This window comes from Antrostomus carolinensis, unplaced genomic scaffold (genome assembly GCF_000700745.2).
Source record: "Antrostomus carolinensis isolate BGI_N321 unplaced genomic scaffold, ASM70074v2 scaffold16065, whole genome shotgun sequence".
NCBI classification, from domain to species: Eukaryota; Metazoa; Chordata; class Aves; order Caprimulgiformes; family Caprimulgidae; genus Antrostomus; species Antrostomus carolinensis.
The window spans coordinates 28,973-44,503 of record NW_010318566.1 but is presented as its reverse complement, the minus strand read 5'-3'; the positions used below and the strand labels follow the sequence as shown (position 1 = coordinate 44,503).

The window sequence follows — 15,531 nt, the reverse complement described above, 5'->3', positions numbered from 1 at the left end:
ACCCAATCTATTCTATGATTCTATGATAATGCTGAACAAAAGTTAAACAAAGGAAATGAAATATATCTTCAATTGAAATTAATAAGGAGAGTTGGAATGTATAAGAGTAACATGCATTTGAATTTAGCGAAGCCATTTGAAAACAATGCTACAGAATCTTTTCTGAAGACATATGTGACCAAGACCTTGGCTTGATATCTTATCTGAAAATATGTTTATGGTAATTTGAATGCTAAAATGAAAACTGAAAGACAGAAAGTGCTGTGCTTGTTGTTATGCAGCTGAATTTACAATGAATAAATGTATGAATTCTTTTTACAATAAGCACTTAACATGGCTAATGCTTTGTTTTTTCTCAGATTATTTTAATTTCCTCAAGGCCTACTTTATAATCTTTTTACAAGAATAAAGCCAGCAGAGAGGTACTATCTGCATTAAATGCTGCACTACTTACCTGCTTCTCTGTCATAGAAACAGCAGTTGTTCAAAGTGCGTGATTACTGAAGGAGGAATTTCTGTCTGTGGGTTTGGAAAGACAGCAGTCATTTTTTTCTCTGTTCTGCAAACCGTCAGCAAGATTCTTCTGCCTGGAATGACGACTGTTACTATCATTTATACAGGCGGCAGCAGACAACATGTGCAGTTAACATAAAACTGAGCAAAACCCAAAAGAGCTAACAAAGACCTGACCAAGCTAAACAAATGATATCATTATGGTAAATACAGTTCCATGCTAAGAAATAAAAAACAGCAAAATTGGAAAGAATAATCAGAAGTATTCTTAATTGCTGATATAATACAGAATTAGGTAACGCTAGACAGAACTGGAAATGGAATATTTAAGTATCCTAGATACTAGTTGAGTACTAATTTCCCTACTTGTCTTATTTTAAAAGATATTGCTATCTATGTATTTACAGAATATAAGGCAATCAAATCTGTCAGTTCTACTATTCTAAGCCACTCATAGCTTATCATGTGTGCGTAGCTCATAGGAGGGCAACCTCTGTGACTTGGTGTCCTTGTCTGCAAAATGCTGATAGCAATGCTCACCCAAATTATAGAACACTCATACTCCAGGAAAATAATTATGTGCTAAGTGAAATTGTAAGACCAATGCATTTTGATGGGCAATTCCTATGACCTGCATTTTTTTACATCAAATAGAAGGAGTGTACATTTAGTAGTTGTTACAGTGGTTTAAGTCCCTGTTCATCCATTCTCTTTTTATTTAAAAGTTCCTTATTATAAATAGAAACAACACCCATCCAGCAAAAGACTCATGATGATCCTACATTCAGGAACATCTCTGGAGCAAAATGCATATGTAGCAGATAATCTAAACACACCGAAAGCTGTGTCTTGTGCTGATTCTGGCACACAAGGAGAACAAAAGGGAGAACTCCAGGTGTGGCTGATTGAACTTGGACTTTCTTCTCCTGGTTTGGCACATCCTTAGACAGACAAAATATACTTTGCCTCACTTATATATGTGAGATGTTGATTGGTTTTAACTGCAATTTATAGTATATAACACAGAGAAGAAGAGAGAATATTTCTTTAGAAATAATATAAGCAGAATTAACAAATGGAAGAAAGAAATAGCTGACCTATATTTCAGGGACTGGAACATGTCTGTAATGCAGATGAAAAACCCATTCCAGCTCCCCTATAAATTGTACACCATCCAAATCTATTTGTCATGAAACAGTTACCTGCTCATAGCTGAAAAAGTGCTTTGATATATTTTTTATGAATCTAGCTTCTCCAGTGCTAAGATAACTGATGGCAACACAACCTTGCATTAATTATTGTATTTTTGTGTCCAGATGATGTTCTATAAAAAGGGAAATCTGAAGAAAGACGATGTATTTATTTTACAAAAAAGTGCCATATAACAAAAGGCTTCAGAAAGATTTTTTTTTCTTTTTTTCTCGCATAATACTACAAAGGACAACCAAACAATTAAGAAGAAAAAGTTTTAAAAGTGCCTTTTGGAAAAAAAAAAAACATTTTTTCTTTGTTTAAATGAGATATTCAGTAAAGGAGGAAAGAATTAACAATAAAAAATAAGAGATGCCATTCAGAAAACAATTTGTTGGTGTTTTTTGGTGGGGTTTCTTATTTGGGTTTTTTTTATGGGGCTTTTTTTGGATTTTTTTTTTTTTTTTTTTCCACTGTGGAAAAGAGTAAATGGTCAGTAATAATTCAAGCCAAGTAGTTTAATATTTTAAGCTGAAATTTTTATCTATTTTCATTTTTATTGTGAATATAGAAAATAAAATTGTTAAAGAAGCCCATATTATTTTTGGAAAAATAAAGATAATAATTCTCTTTAAAAATTAAGTTTTAATAAATGTATTAACTATCCAGTTCACATATTCATTAACTACACAGATTGTAAGGATGTAGGAGTTTTTATTTAATTTTTCTCTTTGATAGCTACAAAATGCTCATTCTTGCAGTCTGTGTTTGAATCATGGTTATATCTCACAGCAATATCAATAAACTCCATTCAATTTTTTTCTTATAATACCCCATCTTTCTGCTGCATTTTATCTAAACCAAAAGTTGGGACCTTAAAGTTAGCCTCACAAAAAAAAGACTAATACTGAACTTAATATAAGAAATACAGTTATTGTCCAATGTCTGATTATTATTCTGATCTCTTTTTTGTACCTTATCTTAATATTTTACTCAAATGGTAGCTGGAGTTTGTCCTTTTAATAAATATCAGTCCTTAGAGCTGTAGGATGTAAAATCCAGAGACATGTGGCTTAGCAGTTCCCAATTAACTCCCAATTAAAGGGGGCATTATATTAGTATTATAAATTAATTAAGTGAAAGAAAATTTAATGTACTCAAACATTGTAAATAGTGTAAGTACACCACACAGTATTTTAATAACATGAATGATCTTTAGAGAGAGGAGATTAGACTAAGTTTGCTAGTGCTCCTGATGAAGACTTTCTTGCTTTGTTTTATATACACACTGATGTTATTTCTGTGAAACATCTTCATGTCTGTCCACATGAACACAGCATGTCCCCTCAGATCTCAGGGTTACTGTTTCCTTAATGTGGCCATAAAGTGTTCAGTGCTGCCTGTACTAAAAAGACTAGCCACATAGTAGTCCCTTTCGAAATCATTTAGGAAACATACAAAGACTCCAGGTTTTCTGCTTACCATTATGGTTACTGGTGAAACAAAAATATGTTAACTGGGTCCAACCTAAATACATAACCAACTCTTGATCTCTAGGACATTGTTTCTTTCCCTCTTAATGCATGTGCCAAATAGTATTTACTGAGTAATATAAAGATGTTTATCTATGCAATCCCTTACAGCTTTATTTCCATTACTTATTGAGATGAAATCCCAGTTTAAAGGTATTAATTATAGATCAGCACTAAATAGTGCAGCTCTTCCACTCTTAGCTTGTCTTCTTGGTCCATATGAAATGAGGTGGAAAACATGGTTTTCAGTTTATGCATCTTCCTTCTACCTCCCACAATGGGAAAATTCATTGTCCTACTAGCCCAGGATATGTTATGTGCTATGATCTGATCTCTGGTATGAATGAGGGTGTCGGCTCCAGACAGCAATTCCCTTGGCAAGTGTTAGCTTCAGGGCTTCCTCTTTGATGAGTGATGTAAGAAAAGCAGGTGTTAAATCTTACATCTATTTTCCATTCAAATACAGGTTGAGAACACCCCAGCTTATCACACCCCAATTGAGGATATTTTTAATATTTTCTAAATTATCTGCACTATCCTACTTTTTGCACATAGACAAAGAGAGAATACTACAAAGGAAAGTCATACCTCCTTCCTGTTTCATCTTGACATTTGTTAGGGCAAAGGCAAATCCTACAAGTAAAAAGCATCTTCCAAATGCAACTGCCTAGAAAACCATTCAGATTCATGTGTTTGTTCAGTGCTCAACAGAATATGTTTCACTACCAGCAACAGAAGACATTAGTGTATATTAAGAAAGAAAATGGGACAGTGATTCTGGCACATCTTTGTGAAGTATTTTAAGGTCAATAGTTTGAGAAAACAAAATCAATGAAAATAACACAATGGGTATGTAGGTTCAGTGTTATCTTTGTAAAGTAGGAGGTTTATAAATTTAACACCACTCCAGCTTTTAACAGTTTAAACTTTACAGATTACAGTGGCATGATATTGGGTACAACTGGAGATAGCTTAGTAGGGTATTAGACATAGATATCTTATATTTACTTACTGAAAGCTATGACTTATATTCAGAAGCCAACGGGTCTTTTAGTTATAACTAACTCTGAACCTTAATTCATTTCCTTACCAAATAAGACAGGATTTATCTACATTCAAGCTTCATTTTTATGCAAGTTAAGTGTGCAAATGTCTCTTTGCATTAACTGCTTTAAAGCTACTGCATTAAAACTCACATTGGTCTAAGTGAAAACGCCATATTGACTTTAGAGTACCCAGCTATGGAGCCAAAAGTGCAAACTAAATTTATGCAAGTCATATGTTAATTATGTAAACACGAATGTAATGCAAATAGAGACGTACCTGTATAGAAATAGATTAGTAACACTTTATAATATTAATAGAATTCATATGAAAGAAATACGGTACTTGATTTTGCATATTTTCATATTTTGTTTGTTCATTTTTAGTTAAGAAAAATGATAAAACATATAAAGAAAAAATTCTACTGCACATATCATTGTCATACATTACTTAAACTCTGAGTAACCTAATTCACTCAATATGGTCCCTTTTTGGCACACAACTTCTTATTCAGCAATCCCTAGAAAGAGATCTACCATCTGAAACATGTTGGTTGGAGTGCTCTGGCTTTCACAGCAAAACAATGTATCATACAATTAATTAAGCCTCTGGGTCATCCTAATATCAATCGGATTAGGTATTTATTTAAAGCAAGGCATATGCCTAAGTAATTTGCTGAACTGGGGCCTAAAAGGAGTAGGAGAGTTATGGCAATTACTGTATGTGATTATGTCATTACAGATAACTTGCCACTGCCTGCACAGGAGCAAGATGAGTTAAGGCCATTCAGAATCCTCCATATCCAAAAGCTTTAGTTTTTGCTTTGTAGGTAGAAAGCAGGTTTCCATATGCTTTTATAAACTGTCATATATGCAGGATACATAACAGAGTGCAGATCAGAACGTTCTGAGAATTCCAGATACCTGCAATACAATCCCATACTATAAACCCAATATTATCTCAATTGAAAGCCTAATCCTGGGGGTCTCTGGCAGCCAGTGCCTGCAGGATGGAGTCTTTGGACAGAGCCAGCCACATGCTTGTGAATGTTACTGACACTTCTCAGATACATTAAATGCACATGTCTTGTCTTCATGCCTCAATGTACAGACAAAGCACAGTGTCAGTCACCAAAACCACTCAGACTTCTATGCATTATTGTCTAATTAAATAACACGGATAATTTCCAAGACTATTTCAAGTATAAACATGGCCTGGTATCTAAACTCTATCTAGTTTTAAGTAGAAAGTGAAAATATTGAGAGGGGAATTAAATTGAAATCTGAGGAAAACAATTTATTAAAATAGTAGTTCACCTTTTTTGTTTTCCTCCTTTCAAAATTTTGTTGACAAAATCATAAGCTAAGGGAACAAATGGCCCATCAGGCACAGTTTTTTCCTTCTCCACCCCCATCCACGATGAGTGTGAAGACATTGATTACAGACTTTATTTTTAAAAATCCATTTGCAACCTCTCTGGAGATATAGAGAGGTCTAATTAATTTCTCTGACATATCTGAATCAGAAACCCCCTTCAACTACAGGGAGACTATCCCAGTAATTTAGACAATATTTAGCTTGAAACTATTTGCTGAAAAAAAACTCTGTGGAAGTGTGACTGTGGTAAGTAAAACCCACCTCAATGTACCAGCATAGCACCTCTGAAACTTTGCAATTTAACAGTACCTATGGCTTGTGCTATCCTTTTAAAGAGAGGCAAATTTGTTTCTTTAATATTTTGTGGTAGTGTAATAGAAAAGACTAGACTACTCCCTGACGCTAAAAATTTGCAGTGATAGTAGGATTTCAGTAAGTGTCTTTTTCTTTTGAAAAATGCAAATTTAAGTCAGACTGGAGAACTTTTGAAAAGCCTACTCCAAACTTGCAAAGTTATTTCATTTTTCATTCCCTGAGCCACTCCTATGCTTAGCCGTCCTGCACTATGTTTTTCAGAGGATGCCTATAAAACTCAAGTCCGAATTGATGACGAACCAGCTTATTTGGACATTCTAGACACTGCTGGACAGGTGAGTAATTTCCAATGTGAACCATTCAATTAGAGATAAAGCCAAAGATTTTAACCTCAGATATATAGGTCACAGAGCTAGGAGCAATCTTCCCTATTCAAACGTAAAGGGAGCAGTGGCAGAATAACACTGAGGAATTAACAAAGGAGAAGATTAAAGGATTGCTTCTGTGGTAGAATATAACTTCAAAATCTGACCAGAAGAAACAAATTTAATCAAGCAGAAGACAAAAAGCTGTTTGTTTCTTTTTCTATTTAATGCAGAAACATCTATCACAATCATGGATTGAATAAATGATGTTGTTGGTTTGTTTTATGTATTTATCATTTCTGCTTTTCTATATATTTCAGGAATCTTCTGGTCTACTTGTAGATCATGTATTTTGTTACCATTCTTCTCTTCCAGCATTACATTTAAACATCAAATGCTCTCATGCATAAGGAAAAGATCTTAATGCCAAAAGTAACACACAGTGTATGTATGATAAGTATATGCATGTGAGAGCGTCAGTCAGGGATTTCAGTTTCACATACAGTAAGGTACAAGAAGGAGTTAAACTCAATAATTTCTTCTACTTGACTTAGTTCATTCCCTTTCCATCTCAAAACATTTTTATTATTTAATCAAAATGTTGCAGCTGGTTGATCTTTTCCTGAGATATGTGTCAGGCTCTGTTTGAAAGGTCTGATAGTTTCATGAGTTTCCACAGTGTGTGTGCACCTTGTACAGGAATGAATCAGTGAACAAGGACAGTAGGTACTTAAGCAAACAAAAAAAGATTTAGGAAGTATAAGCCTGGAAACCTTGATCTCAGCTTCCCAAAAGTCTGAATACACGTGAGTTGGGCAGTGCAAATGGTGGGAAATGCAGTCTTCTGCCAGGGATTAAAATGACATCGAGTTATTGAAGTTGAATGTAGCTCAGGGGGATAGTGGAATCAGTTTTGCATGTGAATGAAATATAGGCCAATTTCAAACTGAACTCAACACAGTTTCAGAAATCAAAAGATGCCCTGAATTATTCTTCCTTGACCCAAAATTATGCAGTCTCAGCAGTTTACCAGTGACTTGCTGGTGAAAGTGTTTGATTCCCCAGAAAAAGTAAGATGAATTTCAAGGCAAGTCTCCAAAGCTGTGAATTTAGTTGACCTAGAATTTATTATTATAACAGACCAGAGAAGTTTCTTATGCATAATAGTCCCAGTACAGCTTTGTCCTGGTTTTGCTAGGAGAGAGTTAATTTTCTTCTTAGTAACTAGAATAGCTGTGTTTTAGGTTCAGTATGGGATTTGTAATGAGAAGAATATTGATAAAGTACTAATGTTATTAATTGCTGCTGGAGTTCAAAGGCCATCATTCACAGCTGCATTAGGACTGGGAGAGAAAAGAGTAGTAATTGGCAAATCCCAAAACTGGCATTAGGATGTGCCAGTGAAATATTCCATATCATGTCACCCTCTGTCAGTATACTAACCAGGGTTGACCGGAAGATGGTGGGATTCTCTCGGGGATTACTGGGGCTCACTTCTCAGGGGTTTGGGTTTGAGGACTGTCTCTGCTCAAAGATCGCTGGCTGGGGACAGGCTGGGCATCATTCGGTGAATGGTGAGCAATTGCATGGTGCATCACTCATTTGTATATTCTGTTATTGCTGTTATTATTATTTTATTTCAGTTAGTAAATTGCTTTTATCTCAACCTGTGTCTCTCTTTGTCATTTTCCTTCCAACTCTCTCCCCTATTCCCTGGGGGTGGAGAGGGTGAGAGAGTGACTGTATTTGATTGCAAACCAAGGGAGTGAAACCACCAAAAGCTTCAGCAGTGATTTGGCTGGGGGAAACAATGAACATCAGATGCTACTTAATATGCCTGCAAATATCTCCTCTTCTGTTGGAAAAGGGGAAGCAACATCTTCTTTGCTCACTCAGGAAGTCTGAGCTTAGTAACTTTAGTCCTATCTTGTCATTAGTATGCAGTCACTGGGGGAACTATAACTCCAGCTGTTTAGTTATGTAAGGATGTACTTCTTAGGAACTTCCTGTGTCATCCTTTAATATAGACAACTGTCGACATCTACTTCGTTTTATGCCAAAATTCATTTTAGTCATGTTTTCTGGAGCTAAATTGCTAAAAGGTAAAATGCTCTCTTACCCAGAGCTGAAGAGAAATGATGTTTATCTTTCTAAAAAAATTATGTCTCTAGCTTTTAGATAATGGAAAGAGGAGCAAAATGGTATACAGGATTTATTATAATGTATTGTAAAAAATGAGAGAAATAATTACTTTTACTTTTTTTAACTTTTTTTTTTTCACTAGAAAAATAAATATTTGTGGTTTTAATAAAAAAATAGAATCAGATATTGATTTTTTTCTCTTCCTAACCCTCACTAAAATAAAGTATTTTTTTTAAATTATATTTTATTTACTGTCAACTTATTTTAAAATTAAAACAAAAAAATAGAACACAATATTCAATCCTTTTGAAAGATTTATTTTTTTTTCCTTTTAATTCAGGAAAAAGTATGCCTACACACTAACTATTTTATATTATAGTATTATATATATTAAAATTATTATATTTTCCAGTTTAAACAAAGCTCATCTTTTGTCAGTTATGTTCACAGTTTAGGGAAAATTCCCTACAAAACTGTAAATTTTTTACTTTTTAAAAAATTTATTTTTCATCATATAAAAAAGCTAGCACAGAACCTCGTTTTTAATTGAAGGGAAGATTATTGCCAATATTATCAATTTTGTCAGAATTGACAGTTGTAAGGTAGAAAAATAAATGACAGTAATGTAGTCAGTGAAAGTTGGTGAGAACAATAGTAGAGAAAGGCTGGAGAGTTGTAAGTTTTGTTTCAAGAAGGGACCAAAGCCTCTATAATATTAGAGTTCCATGGCACGTAATGACCACATAATGAAATATGGTGCACAGATTTTGGAGCAAGCAGAGGCTCATGGCAGTAACACCACATTCTGTAGATACATCAGCTTGTGACATTGTACAGCCTGGGCATAGTTATTCTACATCAAGATCCAAGTTAAATTGATATGAGAAAACCTCTGCTTTAAATTTCCTTGTATTTTCCAGTCCAGACTGTCATCACTGAAATATATCTCAGTCTATTGATGCTAGGAAGCTCTTCCCACTTTCCTACACCCCTATTTTTCAGAAACTGTCCATTCTAAGTATCCTGGATTTAGTTGCTTGTCTTGGCAGATGTCTTTGAATTTGTTGCTTCCTTGTCTGCACTACACAGCTCCAGAATAAATCAAGACCTAATCCAACTCCCATTGAAGTCAACAGCTAAAATAGCCTCTTTCTTCACAGAGGGCTTAATGTTCCTCTCACTGGAGTTCAAACTGAAATCCTGCTGTGACTTTGATGACTCAGGGTAAGAATCCAAAGCACCCAGTTATGCTGATGATGGCATGTTCTGTACCTTGTTGGGTTTCGTGTTAAAGCAGAGATAGTGTTACATCTTCTAAATCGTGTAGTGGAAATCTCATTTCTCTCTGGGTGTCCTTGCAGTCATAAATACTTCATCATCAACTGTGAATAATGACTTTAATAACGTCAGAAGATCAAGGAGCTAAAATTGTAATTCATCCTTATTTGGGAACCACAAAAAGTCAACAAGGAAACAGACAGAAGTTAATGTATTTTGTTGTTGTTGCCAAGAATATGTTTCACCAAATATGCTTTCCCTTTCCCTGTTGTACCTATGCACTAACTGAACACTTCAAGACTCACCAAATATTATGATTTACTAATAATTAATATACTTCTTCACTGTCAAACCCAGAGTTAAAAATCCACATCTGATTTCATACCTGAAACTGGATAAAAATCTTTGATATTTTCAATGATAGATACAGTTTGGAGCACCAACAACAGAAATGATACTTCAGAAATTTATTTTCTGAAGTTAAAAAACATTCAAAAAAAGTGAGAACCAGAAACTTGAATAAACTGTTAGTAATGGTCTTCCAGTTAGCGATCTTCCTCTTCTCATGTGTATACATAAACATGATTAAATATAACAGATTACTCCTCTCAGGAACCAGACTGAATTTCTGTGAGCTCTGAATACATATTTTCTACATCATAACTTGTCCTTTAATGATCTTCCAATAATGTTTTTTCTACTGAAGGTGCAACAGGAGACACATTCTTAATATATGTAGGGCTAGTGTAAGTAGTTATGCTTCACTGAACTCACTACCCTTGCCTTTCACCACCCACTACACCTACCAACAGAGTAGCTTGTCCTGCTCACCACAATCAACCATACACAAAATAAAATGATGTTTTCCTCAGAGAGTTTCAAGAGCAGGTATTGCTGATGCAGCTGCTCATAGCCAAATTTTCCTAAAAGGTACTTACTTGAGCAGTTCCTACCATAAGGCTTGAAAATGTGGTATGCAACAAGAAAGAAATGAACAAAAAACTGATGTTGGTTTTCTTTTTCAATGTCACAAGTGAATCTAGAAGACGTATCTTTAGCCTTACATTAGCTGCTAAAAACAGCTATCAGTGATGACTTCAGCTCTTCTTTAACTAGAAGTTGTCTTCTTAAATTAAAAGTTTTCTTTTTTTAAATCTATGTTTAATATAAAACAAAACCAAAAAACAAATAGAAACTGAGAGTAAATTTGAGATTGAGCTTTAAGAAGAATTTTATTTAGTTAGCTTTTAACCCTGTAAACTAGCTAAAATCTGGCATGTGGAATAAATAATAAAATCTTAATCTGCAAATTCAAACTGTTGTCTGTAAAGACACATTGAACTTCCTTGTTCACCTGTCTTCAAGGAACATTTTTTAAATAACTCTCCTTTGAAATTCACCTATATGCCTCTCTCTATCCCTTAAGGATGGAAGAAGTTTTGGGGTGGAAGTAATTCTGGGATTTCTTTTTTCTTATACGATGTGTCATAAATCTCATCTACTTTTACATATATTTGATTTAAACTGATGCAAATGCTTTGATTTGCAGGAAACTTGTGGATGCAAATGACAGGACATTCAGACCTCATGTCCTTTATTCTGTATTCATTTCCCTTCACAATTATTCTCAGAGAGTGACAACCCCCAACTGTTGCAACCATGCACAAAATTCCTCCACACAGAGTTAAAGAAACCTTCTGTTCATTCATTTACACTCTCTCACTCTCTCTGCTAACTTAAAAATATGTTGTTACTTCTGGAGCCCAGTTTGAATTCCTCCTCATGGAGCATACACAGCAGTTATCTCTCCTGCTGTATTTATAAACTGTTGACTGACACAGGAGCTTTTATTTCTGCCACAGCTTTCTTCTTGATGACACATTACTCAACCTCTCTGTTTAGACCTCACACCGAATGTTAAAAGAGCATCAGAGTTCCCTTCACTGAAAAACAATCTGAGGTGACCCTATGTAGAAAAAGCAAAATTATTTTCAGACACGAAGGAGGTAAATATACAGAAAAATGGATTTCTGTACCTGTTAGTGAGACAGTACATTTCAAGAATATTGCACCAATTTTTGGTTGTTAAAACATGAGTTTTTTATGATAAACTTAGTGCACCAGTATATTTCCCAGATGTGAGTCAGAGACTTGAAGAATTGGCCTTAAAATGTGATGGCATGCCATTTCAGGGAGATTTTCCTTTGTCTGGAGCTGTGTGCACACGAATTCATTTCCAGGCAGACACTTTTCAACCCGACAACAACAGTGCGCTCTGTAGTGAAATCCATCTCTCAAATTGCTAGCAAATCACAGGACATGTTTATCCTGCCAGCCTCCAGGACTATGATTTTTGCTCCCTGCTTCAGGCTTTGAAGAGGAACCATATTAGTCCAAAGAGCCCTTCAGATAAACACACTTTCTCAGACTAAACACTATAGTCCGATGACTCACTCAGGCTGTTATCGGAGAACCTTCTGCTTATTATCTAAACATGCTGCTCTAATCCTGAATCAATGGAAGTCGAATTTCAAACTACACTACTGCCTCTTATCTCAAGGAAATGTAAAATGCTTTTTTGGCAGTAATTATATTTTAATGGGCCTTTACAGTGTGTCCTTTTAAGAGGAAAATAATTTTAGTGCACTTTCTGCTAGGTGCTGTAGTGAGTAAATGAATTCCCTTTTATTTTTAGAATGTAGTGGTAGTGAACTAAGTAACAACCATTAACACAGTGTATTAGGTGAAGCACATTAATTTTACTTTCTTTATACGTTGGGGTATCACAGACTGATGATGACATGTTAAGTTAAACCATAGCACTGAAAATTTGGTGGATTCTCAAGACAAGATGTTCTATTCTATCTAGGAAGATCTGAAATGTCTCCCATAACCAAGTCATTTTATTTGGATTGCACAGATTTTGAAGAAACATTTACTTGGCACAGATATTGAGTGAAAAAAAAAAAAAAACAGTTCCAGTAAATCATAAATGCAATTACAGATCTGACTCGTAATTTCCTTCAAATTATGGGCAAAATATTCTTTGGTTTCAGTAGGGGAAGATCTATTCTTATACTGTCAAAAAAAGAGTATATTAATTTAGTAAGAACAAACAACTAGCAACTAAGATACACAACTTCCTTTCCCATCCCTGTCAATAAATGAATCATGGTGCAATAAAGGGTGAATCAGTTTTTATTTCTCAGTCTGCATTTATCTTTCCGACAAACAAGTGCAATAAGGTGTTACAGAGAACAGGTATTTAGGGTGAACATCAGGTTTATTGAGTCCAGCGATACTGATTCCCTGCCCCTCGCTACCATTCCACTTCACTAAAGTCAATGTTAGTGGTTCCATATTATAGGTGAAGGTATATTTTCCAGTGTTGTCTGTTCTTTTTCAACAAATTTTTCTTTTTTCCTCTTGAAATGCTTTCTCTTTTTCTTTCTTTAAATGATAACTTTCAAAAGTAGACAAATATACAGTGATACTGCTGAATGATTTATGACTTTTTTAAGAAAATAAGAACATTTAAAAGAAAATACGTTATTACAAATTCTGACAAAAATAGCTAATTATTTTATTTATTTATTTGTATTTACAGATCTTTTCTTGTAGTACTTCCATGGGGTTTTTTTTGTGTTCTGGTGTACACTGTATGGAAAACCCCTAGAGAATCACTTCCCATATAATTAAACTTCATCCAGGTCCTCCATAAGAATGTTATTATGTAGATTAGCCTTTTCTTCTAACATTACAAACTGTATTGTATACTTTTTCTTTCTACTATTAAATAGCATTGAAGCCCTTTGAAGTTAATTCCAGAAGATGTTGGACATGCTTTAAGTGTGTCCTAATTTTTATATATATATATACACAATCACACACACACACATATATGTGACTGTCCTAGATAAATGTCACTAGGAATTCCATTTTACACAGTTTTGTCTATCAAAAGCTACTTGTTACTGAGCAGCTCCACATAGACAGTGTGCAAAAAACTGTTTTCTATCTGTATCAATTTTCACAAAATTCACATCAAAAAGGTATTTCCAGGACTGAAAACCTGTCTTGCATGCTGAGAAAAGAAGTATGTGTAACGGCATTGTTTGGTGCCATTTGACCTGACAATAACAAATGACCGAGAGAAGGGCCTTTTGCAGAGTAGTGTGTTAATAATTCTCAGGAAAAGTGGGTTGTCCCAAAGAACTGTAATTTTCAAAAGTTATTTGTCTTTTATATCATTCTGCAATTGCTGGGTACTCTACTAATACATTGAATGGTGGTGTCCCCAGATAAAAACAAAAGAAGAAAGCAAAAGTTTGCATAGTCTTACCTGAATCATCCCAACCTTTGAATTCCAAAATTGCATGAGATATTTGGCTGTAAGAGTCTTTCTAAAGATACTTTCATTTCACACTAGCAAGAGGGGGCTGGAAAAGCCTAAACACAAACAACATTTTTTGTCTGAACATCTAAAGTTCCAATAGTTTTACCCAGGAAGTGGCATCTCCACATCACCAAAAAATGGTGGAAGAGCAAAGTAGAAAATCAGAACAATAATTAGCAAAAATATTGATCATTTACTGATTTCTTTTTTAAACTGGATATATTTCAAATATGTATGTTTCTTGCTTCCACAAAAGCAAGCTTGCATATTTTGCATATTTTTTTTTGCCTGATTTTATTTTTTGTCTAATGACTGAGGAGAATAAAAAATTGTCACAGGAGTTCCATGTCATTATCAGAGCAGTATGATAATGTAAAACAAACCATAACAGGGAGCAATCTTTTCTTTAAAGAAAGCAAAACCCCCAAAATCTTAGCAGTAGGTGCATTGACTGTACCTGTGTAAGAAATCAGATCTTCTCTTACTTACAGTGAGGTACCTGACTAACACCTTGAAGCAAGCTGAAGAAATCAGACTCCACTAACTTTCAAAATTGCAGACAAGTTATATTCTTGTGTTGGACACTTGGCACATCTCAGAAGATACTCAGCATCTTTCAGGATCTATTGATCTAACTGAGATACCTCATGACTTGCAGTTTTGGAGCTCTCTTTTTGTCCTCACAACTTTTTTCTAAAGAAATTAAAACAATTCCCCTGTTTTATAGGCAGACATAGAGGTTATGGAACTGAAAATGGAGCTTGGTATCATTTGTCTCAACAGAAGTGAATTAACTTTAGTTAAACTATTCTGGTTTTACTTTAAAGCCTAGATATTTTAGTAATGGATCTGGATGAAATCTTTGGTGTATGTTGAGTATATGAAGTGACAATCAACTCCATAAGAAGTTAGACATTTGTTTGAATTGTTAAAGAAGAATTAGACCCACTGAACATCTCTTACTTCAGGACAGCTACATTTCATGTGAGGATATTTTAGAGACATTTTGAGGACTGCTTAGTTGAGGTGACAAATGTCCCTGATCTTTCAGACAAGGTTCTGTTCCCACAAGTCCCCAGAGGGTTACTAAGAGTGGTGTTGCAGGACTGTATAGATGCCAATCCAGTGATTACGTCTGTGTACATTATGCTACCTAGTCATGTCACCTGCACCAGAAACATTAGTGCAAATGGAAAGAAAAAGGAAGGGTGGGATGTCCCTGAGGCTGGAATTCACAGGGGCATGGCAACTCAATCCTTCTCTGTCACAGTCATACCAGATTTTCATACTGCAAGCAGTATAAAATCAGCACAGCTATATCATAGCTATTTTGCATTTGTATTGGTGGTGATTTATGTAGTCCCCAGGGAGCACATCC

General features: G+C 34.8%; 1 protein-coding gene across 1 annotated transcript in view; it reads left to right on the top strand.

The window, feature by feature from the left end:
• Positions 1–6,202: 6,202 nt before the first annotated feature.
• The window catches only part of LOC104525726 (GTP-binding protein Rit2), a 19,224-nt gene continuing 9,895 nt past the window's right edge, over positions 6,203–15,531 (top strand). Inside the window, exon 1 of the mRNA XM_010168955.2 lies at positions 6,203–6,307. Within this exon, the coding sequence (XP_010167257.2) occupies positions 6,203–6,307 (105 nt within the window). The remainder of the gene's footprint in view (positions 6,308–15,531) is intronic.